The 19,936-nt window shown below is 34.4% G+C and overlaps 1 protein-coding gene across 2 annotated transcripts; it reads right to left on the minus strand.

The window, feature by feature from the left end:
* Positions 1 to 13,851: 13,851 nt before the first annotated feature.
* On the minus strand, positions 13,852 to 19,481 carry LOC119769967. 2 transcript variants are annotated; one of them, XM_038263910.1, is made up of 2 exons: positions 19,153 to 19,481; positions 13,852 to 14,373 (listed from the first exon to the last, which is right to left on the minus strand). In XM_038263910.1, the coding sequence occupies exons 1-2, from the start codon at positions 19,459 to 19,461 to the stop codon at positions 13,870 to 13,872; spliced, it is 813 nt and encodes a 270-aa protein (XP_038119838.1). In that variant the 5' UTR covers positions 19,462 to 19,481; the 3' UTR covers positions 13,852 to 13,869. The 2 variants fall into 2 exon arrangements, with proteins under 2 accessions (XP_038119838.1, XP_038119837.1); XM_038263909.1 differs by lacking the exon at positions 13,852 to 14,373 and adding an exon at positions 18,502 to 18,868.
* Positions 19,482 to 19,936: the final 455 nt, after the last annotated feature.

A 19,936-nucleotide genomic window follows, 5' to 3' on the forward strand; every position in this document is an offset into this window, starting at 1 on the left:
AACATTCGTGACATGGACGGACAGACTGAAAAGTCCGTTTCACTTCCCGATTGAGTTGTCACCTGTTGCCGTTGCCCTAGACCGTTTAGATCTAGAAGTTGCGATGATGACTTTCATGAACTGGGGTGTCCTTTGTTACACTTGTTGTATTAATTAGTCTGGTTGCTTCCTAGAATAATTTCTGATTTTTACGCGCAAAAGTTTCTAGTTGAGTCCTTTCGGAGAAAACATCTTACTGAGAATCTAGACTGGTTCCGAAGTAATTAATCCGTCATGACTCAACAGAATTCGTTGCCTGCTCCAGAACAACAGGAAATCCTTTTTCAATGAGCAAAACTTTTTATCAGTGACGTCAATGGAGGTGACCGAATCAAACAAGCTTAGTGCGAACTTAGTGAGTGCAAAAATGCGTTGTTTTAATGCGCGAAACCAGATTAGCAATGTTGACAATTAGGCAAGAAGGAAAATAAACTGGTTTACCACGGGACCCGTGATGTAGGGGTAAGCGTGATTGCCTGTCACCCAGTCGGCCTGGGTTCGATCCGAGACGGTCCCGGTGGCATTTTTTGAGACGAGATTTGTCTGACCACGCCTTCCGTCGGACGGGGAAGTAAATGTTGGCCCCGGTCTAACTTAGAGGTTAAGTCGTTAGCTCAGGCCAGGTGTAGGAGTCGTTTCCCTAGGTCCTGCCTCGGTGGAGTCGCCGTTAGGCAGTTGGACTAACAATCCAAAGTTCTTCAGTTCGAATCCCGGGGTGGATGGAAGCTAAGGTATAAAAAGGGGTTTGCAATTGCCTCAACAATCAAGCCTTCGGACACCTAGTTTCGAGTAGGAATCTCGCAATCGAGATCGCCAAGGCAATGCTGTAGAGCGAATAACTTGATTTTTAAGTTCTCTGAAGGAATGCAGATATTCAACGTCAAAACTGGTTCGCAACTTATGCTAATTTAAGATTAGGCCAATTAATGAGCAATGCGAATTTTGTCAATATAAAGGGTAAATAATTTTTATGTGATAAACAACTTATTCCTAGAGCATTACTAGAGTTTTTTTTAAAAGGTCCTATTTATATGGAAAATTTCAAAGCCTTTGACATATCATCCAGTCTTGTCGATACAGTACTGAGTAACGAAGAACAACTTTTCTGATGTCTTTGCTGAAAGTCGAGGAAAAAAATCTGAATTTCAAATTTCCAGCCTTTTTTTTTAAATGTAATGCAGAAAGTAATCAAAATTTGCAAAAAAGAGCAATTCCAGCTCAAATCAGGAATTTTTCTGGTACTTTTGTATCCGACCCTCTCCGATTTCAATGAAAGTTTTTAGACATGTTATCCTAGGCCTATATAAGCCATTTTTGTGTATATGGAGCCAATAGTACTCGAAAATAACATTTGAGAAGGGCGTAAGGTATTTAAATATTTTTGTATTTTGCAATTTAAAAATTACTGTATCTCGAAGCCGTTGCGTCGTATCAAAAAGTGGTCAAAGACAAACTTGTAGGAAATTGGATGGGCTTTCTGAAAAATACACTGAAACAAAAATACACGCCACTTCTATGAGATTTTTGATTTTAAGTCTAAAACTTAAATTTAAAGGTGTTGTCACGATTTTTTCAGTCAAAATTTTTGAAAATAGCCTAAGATGTTACCAAAGACTGACGAAAAATGCAGGATGGTATGTCTCTCCTGAAAAATACAAAAATCATTTACTAAAACTGTTTTTTGAAAAGTGGTCTAAACGTCAAAATTTAAAAAAAAAACCCAAAGTGAGAATCGATTTTCCAGACAATTTTACATAAAAGTCTCCATATTGACCATTGTCCTATGTCCAATCCTTGGGAAGATACAGCGGTTTTAAAAGTAAAAATGATGAAAAATGGGTTTTTTGGTGGTTTTTGGCAATTTCTATATGACAGACTTGGTTTTTCAGTCTCGTAAATATTTTTACGGGAAAGCTCGTCCAATTTCCCATAAGTTTGCCTTTGACAGCTTTTTGATTTGACTCGTTTTGATATTTACGTAAGCTAATTTATTATCCAGGTTTCTACCACACTGAAAAAAATATTCTCTTTTCAGTTATTAACAATGTAATTAAGCTTATAACTGTAAGCCCTTACATCCAATTGAAATGCTGTCAGAGGCAAACTTATGGGAAATTGGACGAGCTTTCCGGTAAAAATATTTACGAGACTGAAAAACTAAGTCTGTCATATAGAAATTGCCAAAAACCACAAAAAAAACCATTTTTTCATCATTTTTATTTTTAAAACCGCTGTATCTTCCCAAGGATTGGACATAGGACAATGGTCAATATGGAGACTTTTATGTAAAATTGTCTGGAAAATCGATTCTCACTGTGGGTTTTTAAAATTTTGACGTTTAAACCACTTTTCAAAAAACAGTTTTAGTAAATGATTTTTGTATTTTTTAGGAGAGACATACCATCCTGCATTTTTCGTCAGTCTTTTGGTAACATCTTAGGCTATTTCCTCAAAAATTTTGACTGAAAAAAAATCGTGACAACACCTTTAAATTTAAGTTTTAGACTTAAAAATCAAAAAATCTCATAGAAGTGGCGTGTATTTTTGTTTCAGTGTATTTTTTCAGAAAGCCCATCCAATTTCCTACAAGTTTGTCTTGGACCACTTTTTGATACGACGCAATGGCTTCGAAACACAGTTATTTTTAAATTGCAAAATACAAAAATATTTAAATACCTTACGCCCTTCTCAAATGTTATTTTCGAGTACTATTGGCTCCATATACACAAAAATGGCTTATATAGGCCTAGGATAACATGTCTAAAAACTTTCATTGAAATCGGAGAGGGTCGGGTACAAAAGTACCAGAAAAATTCCTGATTTGAGCTGGAATTGCTCAAAAGTCAAAAATTGTCTGATATGATTAAAAATACAAAAAATAAACGATGTACAATGTATTCTTTTGGTAAAATTTCGATTGTACTAGTTTTTGAAATTAATTGTATAATCCTGATTTTTTTGTACCTTATGATTTTTATACAAATTTTGATAAGAAAGGGAGAGGGCAGGGGAATAACTTGAAATGTAATTTGCTTTACCTTGTTGTAATGAAAAAATGTAAACTTTCATATTATTTACACTGGACATTGAATAAATAGCATTGATAACTTTTAAAGTTTTGTTTCAATATCCTCATCTTATGGGTAGAGATATTTTCGCATTTTATTTTTTTCCGTTAAAGGTTAAATAAATATTGAGAGTTACTGTGTGATATTTGTATATTTGTGGTTCAGAAAAGACTCAAATTAGTTCTTGAGTCGGTATGCTGAATAAATTTATAATATCAATTGTTTTAACATTGTTTTAACATAAAAATCCTATGTTCAATGGATCCGAATTACTTATTAATATTTTAAGTTACCTAAAAACTAGTCAAATTCGCTTTTTATAGTCTAATAATCTAATAATAGTTGATAATTTAAAATTTATGAAAAACTTCATAATGTTAAAAAAGACACTTTGTGTACACAAAAAAAAAACATATAATAACAAAATGCTTATCATAAAATTTAAGCAAACAAAGCAAATAGGACACATTTGCATAGCATGTTAAAACACTTTTTCCATCTTAGTGTTGTAACCAAAGTTGTTAATGGATAGAATTATCGTCGATAATATTTTCGTATAACGATAACGATAATCTATCGACTATCGACGATAAAGGACAATAACATACATTTAATATATTTCCAAAATTGACTTAAACCAACCAAATTATGTGGAATTTTCAAGCTTCCTCTTACAAAATATTTTTGACAATATGGTAAGTTTCAAAGAATAAATACTTTTTGAATGAAATACTCAAATTTTCGTTTTTTTCTCGAAAATACTCAATTTTTTATAATATGGGTATCCAACGATTACTAAATATGCATGCATTTTCAATGTAGATTTTATTGAATGAAATACTCAAATTTTCACAAAATACCGTATTATCTTGAAAATACTCAATGTACATAATTTGCTACCCATATTGCGATTAAAAATTAAACGATTAAAAATTTTGCATGAATTTTCACTTTTTAAGAGTTTTTGACAGGAATACTAATTTTTGACAAAATACCGTATTTTCTTGAAAATACTCATTTTTATAATTCGCAATATGGGTATCAAACGATTCGAAATTAAGCATGCATTTTCACTGTTTAAGAATTGTTTGAATGAAATACTCAAATTTTCACAAAATACCGTAATTTTTGAAAGTACTCAAATTTTCATGATTTGCAATATGGGTATCAAACGAAGTGAAATTTTACCTGCTTTTTCAATCAAAAAACTCTAAAACAGTTAAAGTACATGCCAAATTTGAAATCGTTTTATACCCATATTGCGAATTAGAAAAAAAATGAGTATTTTCGAGAAAATGCGGTACTTTGTGAAAATTTTAGTATTTCATTCAAAAATCTCTAAAACAGGGAAAATTCATGCACCCGAGCAGACGGAAATAACTTGAGAATAACATTTTTTGATATTTGAAAATACTAGGCCAATAACATTTTACGTTATTTATAACAAAATTTGTTATTCGTCGTTATGATTTTTTTGTTATTGGATTGTTATTGTGATAACAGATTAATAACATTTTTAGTTATTCTTCGAACAAATCTTTGCTATTATTTTTTGTTATTTTAACAACTAATCCGATCTTCCCAATAACATTTTGAGGTATTCTTCCATAACAAAAAATGTTATTCTAAAGTTGTTTTGGCTTTCAACCAATATCAGACCAATAACAAATTTTGTTATGATAACATAAACTGTTTTTAATCTCTTATGCAAAACTGGATTTTTCAAGAAGATTCCATAACACTTTCTGTTATTTTAACAGTATTTGTTATTGAAATGGCATGAATTTTGTTGTTACCGTCTGCCTGGGCAAATTTTTTATTCATTTTGATTCCCATATTGCATTTTATAATATTTTACTGCCCTGATCGCATAAATGTCCCATATGCATTTTCATCCATTTCGAGTTATTGATGCAGTTTGATTCTAAATTGTGTGCTCTTTCGAAAGAGCCTATAACATCCAGTACTTTGTTCTAGAAATCAGAAGGAAATCCAGTTTTTTCGCGAAAACTTAACACGTAGCCTTATGTATGGGACAAACTTAACGATAACGATAACGATAGAGTATCGTTATTGTTATCGAACCTCGATAATTTAATCGCTAACAACCTTGGTTTTAATTCAATTAAAATGTTTTGGTACAAAAACTTTGAATTATTGTTCTAACTCAAAAAGTGTGAAAAAATGTATTCATGAAATGAATATCAGTTTATTAAATATCAGGAAGGATTATCAGTTTCCAATAAATGCATAGACTTCAATGTTACATTTTAAAAGGGTGATAAATTGAAATTATTTTGCAACTTCTACTGAAAAATTGATGTTTGTATAACTTTTTGATTGTAAACTTAATTTTAAAGTTTTATAATCAAGACTCAGTTTTTGAACATGCTATTTTTACATTTTCTTATAACGAGCAACATTACAAAAATCGAAATTTATTTTATTGAAAGGGCAGAAAATTTCACAAAATGTTTATTTTTCTCACATTGAAATCGGACCATTAGTTGTTAGCTGGCAAAAAATTAGGTAATAAGTAGGAAATGTAGAAATATCATAAGGATGTAGAATAAACAGTCTATTTCAAGAAAATACATGCAAAATATGTCTTTTCTAACAAGTTTTCATGAGAATTTTAAAATTCAAATGACTTGTTGTGCTTTGAATACCGGACTCTGATAAAAGCTGACACTTTTGCTTCGAATTCCGGACACTCGATTTTACTTATGAATCGCACAAATTTGGACTGAAATGTTAGTGAATGGCATTCTTTCGGTCTCAAATAAGCTGTTAACATCAAAACAATCGATAGTTTATATAAAAATTTGCTAAAATTTAAGGAAATCGAAACCAAAAATTTCTGATTTGCTTTTCCGGTGCTTCGAACGCCTATGAAATATTTCAAGTGAAATGTTTCGCAATTTTGGTAAACTTATAATTTTATTGTATTTAATTGTTTTGGCATTAACAACAGCGTTCAAACAAACTTTAAATGAAAGTTGATGTTGGAATTCATCAAATGACACAGTTTTGACATTCCTAATGCGAACTTATATCCAAATAATTGATAAAACAAGATTAAGTGTCCGGAGGGCTTTTGTTAATTTGATTTGGTTAACCGCGGTGGATTTTCTTGAAATAATTCGAACTGTCAAAAATCCACCAAAGCATCTACCACATTGATCGCACAAAAATCTGTGGTAGAAAAGTATCCACCGGTAGATGCTTTGGTGGATTTTTGACAGTTCGAATTATTTCAAGAAAATCCACCGCGGTTAACCAAATCAAATTAACAAAAACCCTCGGGTTTCGAAGCGTCCGGGAATTCGAATCATGACGTTAAAAAGCTAAGTATAAGGAATTTTCTTCAATCGGAAATTGTGCCTTTTTGTGGAAAAACTTATCTGAAAAATGGATAAAACTATAAAATAGGGCACATTCTGTTTTAACTTCGTTTAAACTGTTTTTCCTTTTCTGGAATTTTTAAAGGTTGCCTTACATGTAGAGGGTGACGAGCGGGAATTCCCGGGAAAAAATTCCCGGGAAATCGGCCATTTTTGGACCTCTCGATTCCCGGGAAATTTGGTCGAGACTCCCGGGAAATTTTATACTTACAAATATCGACCCAAAATTAAAAATTTAATCAGAAAAACATTTGAAAAATTCAAAATTGTTTAGAATATTGGGAGTTCAATGTTCGATCCTCAAATTTGAATAAACCAATGCTTCTCTAATCTTCTTATTCTAAAAGTGTAAATTTAAACTTTTAAAAAATTCAAATAACTATAATTGAGAGTAACCAAAAAATGTGGACCCCAAAATTTACCTTGAAAGCAGTAACACACCAGGAATGAAATATTTATTATTTTTAAGCAGGAAAACCTTTTCAAGATAAGTTTGATTTCCATATCCTCTATCAAGCATAGAAAAACTCATAATCTTGTTTTTTTAATTCTCGCTGTATCGAGGTAATTTCCTTTTTTGATGTCAATAAGAAATTTTGTGTTTTGCATATTAAATTATATTTATGTTGGGAATAAAAATAAGGCATAATTTGTAAAGTTAGTGTCCACTAATTGTGAACATTTACAGTTGATCTTAAGAAGGAAAAAATCAACTAAAAGTTTTTACTTTGTGTCGCTATTAATCATATTGCAAAAATGCCATATTGCATAAATGGAAAATTTTATATATTTTTACTTTCAAAAAATCTAATAATAAGCTTGTCCAACTTTTGAAAAATCAATCAGTGCGAATGAAGATTCGTAAACATTTTAAACTGCAATTTTGAGTCCCAAAAAGGCTCAAGAAACGATTTTGTATTTGTAGATTGAGGTAAAAAATTTAAATGAAGAAAAAATTCCTTAAAACAATGGTTACTTGAATTTACATTTCATTGGATTAGTATGAATTAATTGTATCTGAATTCATTTAAAGAAACGTTTTTTTACGTTTTTTTACTTTTCTTTTTAAGTTATTGACACTATTGGCTAGTTAAAAAATCCCGGGTCCCGGAATTCCTGAAATAGCAAAACTCAACTCTCGATTCCCAGGAAATTAAAAATCTCGAGAGTCGTCACCCTCTACTTACATGTATGTCCCCTTAGAGAAATCAATTTTTAATATCGAAAGGTGAATTGAAAAATCATACCGACAACTTTGCCGAAGAAACCAAATGAATCAAAGAAATTGGGAAATGATTTGGTCAATCTTATGATGCGAAATGTCTTTTTGAGAATAAGGAAAGCACCCAAAAGTTTCAGCCAGATTAAAAATGTAAAAATACGGGTAGCCGAAGTATCAAACAATTTCTCAGTTGTTTGAAATCTTAGCTGTTCTGAATATGTTAGTCGATGATTGAAAATTTCAAAAACTCCGAGAAAACGTGTTTTAGTTATCGTCACCAAATCTTCGCCATGAAAGTTTTCCATTGGAATGATATATTAGTCGTTTGGTTTTCTTACATCGGCATTCAAAACCAATCACTAAACAACTCCTCACAATACAGGCGTAAAATAATTGTATCACTGTTTTAATTTTATTTTTTATTTTTTGACTTTGTAGCCTGACACAGTGACCACACCAAAAGTAATAAAACGTTTTCAAACCACCGATGGGAAATGCTCCCTTTATGACCCATATACCTAGAGTGTGTCTCATTTCACAGTCGGCAAATTGTTTATGATTAGCCCCGTCACCGATTCACAGCTGAAGGGTGATCACGGGGGTGGAAAATCAATTCACTTTGAGCCGCTCCTCCCCTCTCCTCCCCCAACCCAGTGGATCGCGATAATTGACAGGTAACGATCGCGGGTGCGCGCGTGAATTAACCCAACTCGTACCCTTAACCGCTTTTAGCTGTGGGGTAAGTTTGTCGCCCTGATGGCATCGATTTATCGTGTTTCAGAGCGTCCAGAGAGGTTTATGACTCGCTGGCTGGCTGGCAGGTGGAAGTGCGCCGCGTTATCGTGTTGTAAAACAATTCTCATTACATCGCTTACATAAGCTGCAAAATATCAATTAAGTAACTTGGCCACAAAAAAAAAAACTAATAAAATCAAATCTTAACATCACGACTCCAGATGTGCGATCGAAACCGTACGTCAGCGCAAAATGCTTAATCAAGAATGTGCATTTTATAGCTTTATTATCACCGGGAATAATTCGCTGCTTTATTGTATTCTAAATATATTCGCTTTCGATTGGTTGGACGGAACCCTTAAGGTGACATAGTTTGAAGTTGGAAAAAAATCCCCACTTCTTTTCGGCCAAGTTTTGCATTTTTGCAAATAAAATATATTCTTACAAAAAAAAATGTAAGTAATATTGAGTACGCAATCGATTTTTTGATAACGTGCCGCAATTTTGAATCTTTTTACGGCATTGAACGCGGATAAATAAATAATAAAAGAATGCATTTTATGCCAATTAAGGCCGATGAAAATATTTTTTTAGTTTTTGTCCCTCGGCTCTGGCTGAATGCAAAAAAAGTTTTAAAATGTATTTTTTGCAATTCCGTCGTGAAACTACTTACTTTTCCTGTCATTCTTGAACGACGAAAAAGCCTACTTTTCTGTACCAAAAATAACAGAATCGAATAGCAACACTTTTCAAAATAAATGCTGAAAAGTTCTACTTTTCAGCACTCAAATGGGTGCTGAAAAGTTGAACTTTTCAGTACTTGTTTTGAAAAGTAACACTTTTCAACATTTTTTTGATTTAAACGATTTATTGACAAAATACATGAAAATTTGACATAAAATTTCACTCAGTGTGTGTTTTTTGGAATTGCAAAAAATGTTGTATGGAACTCGTTGCAAAACTTGATTTTTTCAGCACTCTTCGTATTTATCCAACTCGGTGAACCTCGTTGGATGAATGTACGACTCGTGCTGAAAAAATCCTCTTTTTGCAACTTGTTGCATAAACTACTATTACACTAGTTCAGTTGTTATGCAATCATCAGTTTAAAAAAAATAAAATTTGACGATAACAAAATTCGAGCGAAAATAATAATTGCCATACTGAACATCGAAAACTTTTCAGATTTCAAATGGTAGTTTATGCAACAAGTTGCAAAAAGAGGATTTTTTCAGCACTAGTCGTACATTTATCCAACGAGGTTCACCGAGTTGGATAAATAAAGACGAGTGTTGAAAAAATCAAGTTTTGCAACGAGTTCCATACAACATTTTTTGCAATTACGAAAAACACCGATTGAGTGAAATTTTAAGTCAAATTTTCATGTATTTTGCCTTCCTCACTGAGGTAAGGCTATAATCCTGCTCTAAACATGAACTTTTTATTAAAAGCTCAAAGACCCACCATCATGTATCATGGTTCATGGTCCCATACATCGCTATTGAATTGTTTGAAGTTTCGATAAGTAGTTCAAAAGTTATGTATAAAAATGTGTTTTCACATATATCCGGATCTCATTTATATGCATGTAAACGATGTCCGGATCCATCATCCGACACATCGTTGTTTAGGTAATCGAAAGACCTTTCCAACGAGTCCTCAACATTGAAGATCTGGCAACCCTGTCTCGAGTTATGAACATTTAAGTGATATTTATATACATTTTTGAAGCCGGATCTCACTTAAATTTATGTAAACGATGCCCAGATCCATCATCCAATTCATCGTTGGTTAGGTAATCAAAAACCCTTTCCAACGAGTCCACAACATTGATGATTTGGCAACCCTGTCTCGAGTTATGACCACTTAAGTTATATCTGTGTACTTATTTTTCTGGATCTAAAAAAAAATAGCTGGCAAACCACTTATATTAAAAATGAGGAAGGCATCAACCACATAGGTGGATTAAGTTAGTTTTTCCAAATAAATCGCTTAAATAAAAAAAAATGTTGAAGAGTTTTACTTTTTGCAATTCCGCTGTGAAACTGTCAACTTTTCCTGTCCTTTTGAAGAAATGAAACGGCCTACTTTTTCCTACCAAAAATAACAGAATCGAATAGCAACACTTTTCAAAATAAATGCTGAAAAGTTCTACTTTTCAGCACTGAAATGAGTGCTGAAAAGTTGAACTTTGCAGCACTTGTTTAGAAAAGTAAAACTGTTCAACTTTTTTTTTATTTAAGCGATTTATTTGGAAAAATACATGAAAATTTGACTTAAAATTTCACTCAATGGGTGTTTTTCGGAATTGCAAAAAATGTTGTATGGAACTCGCTGCAAAACTTGATTTTTTCAACACTCGTCGTATTTATCCAACTCGGTGAACCTCGTTGGATAAATTTACGACTCGTGCTGAAAAAATCCTCTTTTTGCAACTTGTTGCATAAACTACTATTTCGAAACAAGTGCTGTAAAGTTCAACTTTTCAGCACTCATTTCAGTGCTGAAAAGTAGAACTTTTCAGCATTTATTTTGAAAAGTGTTGCTATTCGATTCTGTTATTTTGGTAAGAAAAAGTAGGCCGTTTCATTTCTTCAAAAGGACAGCAAAAGTTGACAGTTTCACAGCGGAATTGCAAAAAGATTTTTAAATCAACCAAAACATGCTAAAAATGATTCTAAACGCAGGGTAATGGATTTGAAATTGATTTCAATCGATTGCACTTAAATTTCCATCGAAATTTTGATATTTCTGAAACATTTTTTTGCCCCCTGATTTTTTGGGCCAACTTTTTTAAGGGGGTGACATAAACTTAAAATAAAATTTAAAACAGCCTAAAATAGTTATAAGACATCGACTAATTTTGGTTTAGCGAAAATACTCACACAGTTTCAGGCAATTAATTAAACGATACAAAAAATAATAATCAATACATAGCAGTTATCTGAGACTTTCAACAAAGATCATTATTTGCAATTTTTGATTAAGTTGAAACTTTGTGTATACAGTATACTAAATCTAAGACCAAAGAAGTAAGTTTTCAAAGTTAGGTTAGCCCAACACAATTTTGTCAACTGTTCATACAAAAAGATTATTACAATATTCAAAAATCTGTACCTTGAAAACGGATTTTCTGATCGATTTGGAGTCTTGGGCAAAAGTGTAGGTTTTGCTTAGAGCTTTTCAGAATGAACTAGTTAGACTCTAATGAAATAAATGTTACAGTCCAGACTCGATTATCAGAAATTTCGATTATTCGAAGTTCGATTATCCGAAGGTTTGTATGGGACTTAGGATAATAGAAGCAATCTCGAAAACCATTTTTTGTATTTTTTATTTTCTTCTTTTAAACATCGAATTCTGTGACCACATTTTAGTCAAATTGAAATGGTGGATTGGCTATAAAAAATAAATGCATTTTTTCAATATTTTATCACCGGCATCTTCGATTTTAAAATTCTAAATAACTTTAGAGTAGCTTAGGAGTTATAACAAAGCTAATCAAGCATACATATTCATCATAAAAAATGTTTTTCGTGATTCGATTATCTGAAGATTCGATTATCCGAAGTGAAATTTTGCCAAGGCCTTCGGATAATCGAGTCTGCACTACATAGGGGAAATTCTCGTATGTTTGGCAGGTTAAGCACTCGCTCCTAACTCCATCCAAATTTCTGATTTTCACTATTTAAACAACATTTTTTGTAAAACTGTTGATAGAAACTTGCTTGCTCACTTCTTATTTAGCTATTTATCATTCGATTTCAACTGAAAACGCTTTTAATGCGCTGTAATTGAATGTCAAAGTTTTGATATGGCAACATTACAGGCACGCTGGAATTAGATGCTGTTACCCTATAAATTGAATTTTTAACTTTAAAAATTAAAAATCATTTTTGTACATTTTCAAAGTTGGTCAAAACATATTTATTTGGCGATGAAATTTGCATTTGGAAGAAAATTATTATTTTTTGAACTTTGAAACAGGTTTGAAATTTAGTTTTCATTCGTTTTAAACAGTACTTTACACAAATTTTGATAAAATCTTAAAATTGAATTTTGATTTTTTTACCCAGGTTTTCACCTGTCAAGGTTTAACCATACCTTTTATTTTTTTTCCGAAAAGTTTAAAAAAATATATAAAAAAATGCTCCAAAAGTGGGGCAACTTTTGGTTTGGTTGAAAATTAGGGTGGTTCACGATTATGGTGATTGTGTAAATCTAACTTTTCAGGAATATTTTTGGGAATCTTTCGTCTTTTAGAAATTTGTTGAGCTTGCCAATCCAAGCAACTTTGTCTTCTACGACCAAATTTAAAGAAAGCATCTAAACAAACCTTTAAAAAATAACAATTTTGAACGTAGCAATTCAGCGTTAAGTTATGGAGAAAAGTGATGGTGGGGTTGCTTTTAGAGCTCTAAAAGTAAACAAACAAATATTTTTACTTTTTGACAGGTCACCCTTCCTACCAAGGTCAAAAGGTACAGCCATATTAAGGGTAAAAATATGCAAATTTAAAACTTAAATATCTAAAAAAGGTCAAATTTCAAGCGCCAAGTTCACGGAGAAAAAAGAGTTCCCAAAATCGTGAACAAGCGTTCATGACACCATTTCCACGAACAAAGTGTTCAAATTTCATGGTACGTTTTTCAAAATCGTACCATAGGATTTGAACACTTTGTTCGAGGTTCTCATTTTCATGAACGCTTGTTCACGATTTTGGTAACTTTTTTTTCTCCATATGATCATAAATAGATATTCTGACACATTAGCTCAATTCTGAGGACAGATTCAGATTCACGTTAAATCAGAAAAAATTGTCCGATTATCAATTTAAAAAAAATACTGTTAAACTTTCCAATTTTTCGAATACAAATATTTTCAAAACTTTCAAATCAACTCTAAAATTTGATGTAGTCAAAAATAAGTGTTATATTGTTTTTATTCTTTAAATAATACAGTTAATATGGTGTTTTTATTACTAACCAATACTCACAAATACATGGTCAACAAATTTATGTGAAAAAATGCAATTATTTTTCATTGTATTTTTTTTTTATTTTTTTTTTAAATCAACCCCAAACCATTTATAAATATCGACTTTCAAAGGGTCACCCCCCAGGCCGGGCAAACTGTCACGATCAACCCGTTGCTCACTACCCAATTGGTGCATGTACCGCGCGCGAGCCTAATTAGAATGCATTCGCGACGTTAATTGTGGCGCTGACCGTGCGGCCCCACCTGGAAACTCTTACCAGCCGGCCGGTCGACCGGTCACTTGACGACAATAGGCTCTTGAGACCTGCGAGAAGGGAACTGGGGAAGGAACTCAGCACGTGTCTGGAGAGTTGAACCTTGAAAGTTGACTCGGCTTGTTCGGTTACTTAATTTATCGTTCCATTTATTCGTTCAAATCTTCAATTTTGCTCGTTTTGCTACCTTTACCGTCGGCGGATTGGAGACTTTCCTTGCTGGGCTTCTTCACCTCCTCCACTTTCGTTTCCTCAACCCTTTCCGTGACCTTTTCCACGCCTTGCTCCTTCGCACCCGTCTGGCGCTGCTCGAGCCGCCGGAAGTGGTCCACCATGACGCCCACGCTAATCTCCAGCTTGCCGAGGCGATCCTCGAGCGTCGCTTCGCCCCAGCCGGCCACGTTGCCCGATGTGAGCCCAATGACGCGGTCAATTTCCTGCATCAACTGGGAGCTGTAGCGGGGATCGTCCACGACCGGGAGGGGGCCGCCTCCGCCGGACAGATTCGTCAGGTTTTCGTCGTGAATTTCCGACAGGGCGGCCAGAAACTGCTGCAGCACGGGGAAGCGGCTGGTGTGGGCGCGGGTTGATGTGTCCAGATTTTGGGTTCGTTCCAGGTGGGAGGATTCGTTGAGGGTGGAAGAGTGCGGGCGCTGGAAAAGCGAAGTAAAATTTTAATCAATATTATTTTAAAGCAGGGGCACAGGTTTTTCAATAACATCCTTGCGATTTTCAATGATTAAATTTTATACTAATTTCAAAACAAATTTTGGTTAGTTTTTAAAAAGCCATCCGAGCAGCGTCATAGAAGTTTCAATACCGCAATATTTTTACAAAAGCAAGTAAATATATCAAACTCATACTTTACAATGAGTCGAAACATTCCACTCATATTTTAATCTTGGAATGGAATATTATATGACCTGAAAACGTTAGCGAAATCAGTTTTATACCGGATAAGAAAATTTTGTTGATCTATCAAATATTCCTTCAAAATTGAATTAGTTTTTTTGAATTTGCTTTTAAGCAATTCTCTGATATTTTGGTCATTTTTGTATTTTTTAATCCGACTGAAACTTTTGTGGTGCCTTTAGTATGCCTAAAGAAGCCATTTTACATCATTAGTTTGTCCATATGATTTTCCATGCAAAAATTTGGCAGCTGTCCATACAAAAATGATTTATGAAAATTCAAAAATCTGTTTCTTTTGAAGGAATGTTTTGATCGATTTGGTAAAGTTGTAGGTATGCATAGTGACTACACTGAAAGAAATGATAAACGGTAAAAACAAATTTGGTGATTTCTAATTTTCTTTTTGTCACTTAAACTTGAATCTAATCTAATCTAATCGAACACAAGCGCAGCCAGTCCGAAGAAAGCATCCGGGAAGAACTTATGGTTAGATTACGCCTCAAGTTCTTTCTTGTCATTATTAATGATTGCAGTACTTTCGAGAACCCCCGAAATGTATTACACACACTAAAGCGGCCCGGCCTACTGCGTTGCATTAACCGCAAGAGACAGATTCTATGAACGGAACCCACATTTCATGGAATCATCAGGGGAAGAAGAAGAAGTGAGGACATACCGTACCAACCACTTCGAGTTATTTATAGAATATGGTGTATAGTGTGTGTAGGGGAATCGTTGGGGAAGGGATTGTTGTATTATATAGTAAATGACCTTGTGACATTATTTCACCACTACGGATTAATTAACTCAAGGGGTGTCAACCCCTCGGTGGCCGAGTGGCTAGAGTATCTGACTACCAATCCAAAGGTGTGAGTTCGAATCCCACCTGATTCCATGCGTTTTTTGTTCATATTCAAAGTTCAATTAAAGTCGAATAATTTCAAGGAGACCGGTCGGGATGCGAACCCGGAACCTTCCGCTTATGAGGCGGGAGCCGTAGCCATTAAGCCACGGGCCGGTCACTTTTTGTCACTTAAACTTGATTTGCAAAAAAACACTATTTTTATAAGTTTTAGGGGACACCAAATGCCAACTTTTCACAAATTTTCAGAATGTGCAAAAAATCTTTGACTGAGTTATGATTTTTTTTAATCAATGCTGACTTTTTCAAAAAAAATCAAAATATCAGTCGCAAAAAATTTTTATCTGCATTTTTCGATGTAAAATTAAATTTTCAATCAAAAAGTACTTAAATAAAATTATGATAAAGTTCACTTTTTCCAATTTATAGCCATTTCAGGTAACTTTTTGAAATTAGTCGCAGTTGTTCATTTTTAAAAATAAGTTCACATGTTTTATCACTTTTGAAAAACATTTTTTTGTTTAAAAGCTTTACTGAAGTTTGTTGATACGACCCTTAGTTGCTGAGATATTGCCATGCAAAGATTTAAAAACAGGAAAATTGATGTTTTCTAAGATTCACCCAAACAACCTCCCATTTTGCTAATGTCTATATCTCAGCAACTAATGGTCTGATTTTCAATGTTAAAATATGAAACATTCGTGAAATTTTCCAATCTTTGCGAAAACAATATTTTTATTTTTTTAAATCATGTCTAACATTTCAGAAGGGCCAAACATTCAATGTTACGTCCATTTGGAATGTTAGTCTGGACTTGAAAAATTAAAAATATTTAGTTTTCGAAGAGATCTTGAAATTTCAGAAGGATAAAAAATTAAAATTAAAAAGACCGATTTCGTAAAGAATTGCCATTTTGAGAAAGTATTCATGTGACGTCCCTGCCAAACTTTCCTTAAATTCGATTCGAGAGAAAGATATAAACAACAACTAATTAAAATTTTCAAGGTGTCAAGCCAATATAAAAAAATAATTACATGTTTGAAAACATTTTTTTTCAATATGATCAGAAATAACCTTTTTTTTAACTGATAAATTTATATTTTTTAAATAAATACAATTTTAATTTTTACATGAAATTGGTGCACCTGTACAAAAAAAATTGTTTTTATAATTCAAGAACTGTTCTGCTCGTACTACTTTATGGCTCAATGAGTGCCTTTTTTGTTTTCCTATAACATATCAGAATATAAAGAAAATCTTAAATTCAGATTTAAAAAAAATTACGTTTAGTGATAAAACGTATTTATCAAATTACCATTTTTTTCTGAAGCATTCAAAATAAACCGCTAAATTTTCGGTGTGTTCGAACGAATGAATTTTTACTATGTACACGGCAATCACGAACAGTAAACAATGAAATAAATAAAGTGAATGAAAAAAGAAAACCTTTCAATTGTTTGAAATTAGTCAAAATTCTAATCAGGAAAATAAGAAAATTTCAAAGAACAAATATTCTTCGATTTGAAGTTTCAACAAAAAAAAAGTCAACGGCCTAATCCGCCTAACCGAACAATTTTAAAATAAATGTTAGTTAAATGTTATTTACAGTACAACCGTGGCTAGGTTATTGTGAACAAAATAAAATGTAGCTGAATATCAAATTCTTCATTTGTTCATTTGTAATTGTCGTTGTTGTTAATTTGCTGAAATAAGTAAAAAAAGAAAAATATGAGACAGTTCCAACAAATTTATATATTTTTTGTGATTGGATACAAGTTTCTAATACGAATCGATATCTTCATTGCTTGTTTTTTGAAGTTTATTTAGTTTTTTTTATTGGTATTTGAATTGAAATCATGGTGTTTAACAGTTTTCCTTTGAAACACCGTGTTCCAGCGTTAAGAAAATATTAGACTATGACAAACTGACAAACAAACTAGATAAGACACGCACCTATAGGGGGATGGCGTCACTATTTTTAGACCGCGTTTTCCACTCTTTCTCCATCGAAACCGACTACTTTATCGACTTCATTTTGCTGGGCGAGATAGGACGCCATCTATTTTTAGAAGATGACTCAGCACTTTTCCACTCTTGCACACGATCAACGCCACGTCCCTATTGAGCGTTTGACAGTTTGCTTGGTCCGCCATATTGTTTCTGGAAAAGTTTACTAACAAACAGTTTGCAAGTCTGGCAAACAAGTTTGCAAGCAAACAAACTGTTTGTTCAATATTTACACTGTGAATTTTTAGTTGCCCTAATGTAAAATGTTTTCATTTTATTTTATTTATGTTCATGATACCTAGGGGAAATTCTCGTATCTTTGGCAGGTTAAGCTCTCGCTCCTAACTCCATCCAATTTGCTGATTTTCACTATTTGAACAACTAATTTTGCAAAACTTTTGGTAGAAACTTGCTTGCTCACTTCTTATTGAGCTATTTATCACTCGATTTCAGTTGAAAACGCCTTTAATTAGCTTTAATTGCATGTCAAAGTTCTGACCTGCCAACATTAGAGGCACGCTGGAATTAGATGCTGTTCCCCTAGTTTAAATTCTGAAAAGGTCCTATCTGCATAGGAAACCCATTACTCATAGTGCACTTTTGAAGAGAACCAAAGTTTGTTTACATCTTAAAAAAAAGTTTTCCGAATTTGTGGAATGTTGTCAATGTATTCCTCCAAAAACTTGAAATAAAACGTGATTGCAGTTGATCAATACAAGAAAAGCTTTCAAATGAAAGTAAAAGCTAATCTTAATATTCAATTATTGATATCCTAATTTGAGAGATGACTGTAGTTTCAGAAGCTGAATCGCTTGAAATAATCTAAACTTATTAATTCATATTTGAATTTCGCTTCATCATCGTTTCTGCCACCTGCAGTGTTATTATAGAACCTTGTTAGCAAAGATTCCAACCAAATGATGCTGCCATCTACGTTATTAACAATAGTTTTCACTTCAACCACCAGATAGCGACACACAAAAGCAACACGCTTAACATGCTTCAACCGTTTGCGTGCAAACGCTTTATTCCACACATTCAAACTCGAAATTTAAATTCCCTTCTTATTTTTGCAGCTCCTCCAACCGATCCAAGTGCAACAAAATGTGATTGATACTGTCCTCCATCCGGGCCAACCGTTCCGACACGACCGCTTCCATCTCTTGCGGGGTTTGGTCCGATTGGAAAACCTGGTTCAGATCTTCCATTTCCTGCAGCACCCGGGTGGCAAAGTTTGGAACGTGCGCGTACGGATGAACGGCCACCGTTAGGACGGAATCGTCCGCCGAGCTGGCCAGCGATTTAAGAAGGGATTGGAGCATCGGGAAACGGCCAGGTTGGGTTAGGGCGGCTTCCGGGTTGGTGGCCTGCAAATGTAGACGGAGAATAAAGTGGATTCAGAATAGGTGCGTTAAAGGCACTTACTTGAAGTGGGGTTTTTTACGGGTGCCGCGTAACGGTATCAAAAACAAAACTCCAGTGCTCCCTCTAGGTTACACTGTGGCACTAGCTTATTTTCTTTCGATAAGACAATGACTAAATTCAAAACTGTTTTATATCAAGTTTCACAGCGATATAAAACAATACAAAAAAATGTTTCGAAAGCAATTGAAGAAAACTGTAATAAAACAAATTGATTTCCCCAACTCACCACCGACGCATTCAAATCATCTTGCATGACGTCATGCCTGCTGGCCGCCCCTCGCTCACTCCCCCTCGACACGTCCAGCGATCGGTCCAGCCGGGAACCGTGCCCACCACCCGCTCTCAAGCTCCGATCGGGCGTCCCGCTCAAAAATAGCCGCAGCGACTCCGCCAGCTGGAACATCCGCTGCCGGATGGCAACCTGCACGTACGGACTGCACCGCTTCGAGGCGTTCATCAGGGACGTTATGAGGGCGTGGGAACACTGGCACAGCAGGATGTACATCTCGAGCTTTTGGCTCTCTTGGGGATTCATTTTGGGGGGTGAGGGAAAAGTGTCACGAGGAATTTTATTGTGCGCGACCAAATTTGTTGGAAAGATTACAGAAAATAAAAAGCAACTGTCACTTGGGTGGGGCTTGAGAGCCTACTACGATTTTGATCAATTTGACGAGTCGAACGGGGGCAGACTGGTGTTGAGCACGCTGACATTTGTCATGTCCGGACCACTAACGGTACGGGACACATGCGACAGACTTCCGTCCAGATTGCGGGTGTTGTTCGATTCGCGAATCTGGTAGCTTATCGGCGACGGCTGTTGACGTCTTGTAATGTTCCCTGAAGCTCGAAGTTCGGCAACCCGCCGCGGCAGCAAACTGACGTTTGGCGCTGGTCCTCCCGCGATGGCCGCACCGCGATCAAACGTTACATCCATTTCCGGCTGGGTACTGCTCAACGGCGGGCGGAACGCATCACTGGACTCCAGATCCGCAACTATCCGATTCATATCC

The sequence above is a fragment of the Culex quinquefasciatus genome, chromosome 3 (genome assembly GCF_015732765.1).
Source record: "Culex quinquefasciatus strain JHB chromosome 3, VPISU_Cqui_1.0_pri_paternal, whole genome shotgun sequence".
NCBI classification, from domain to species: Eukaryota; Metazoa; Arthropoda; class Insecta; order Diptera; family Culicidae; genus Culex; species Culex quinquefasciatus.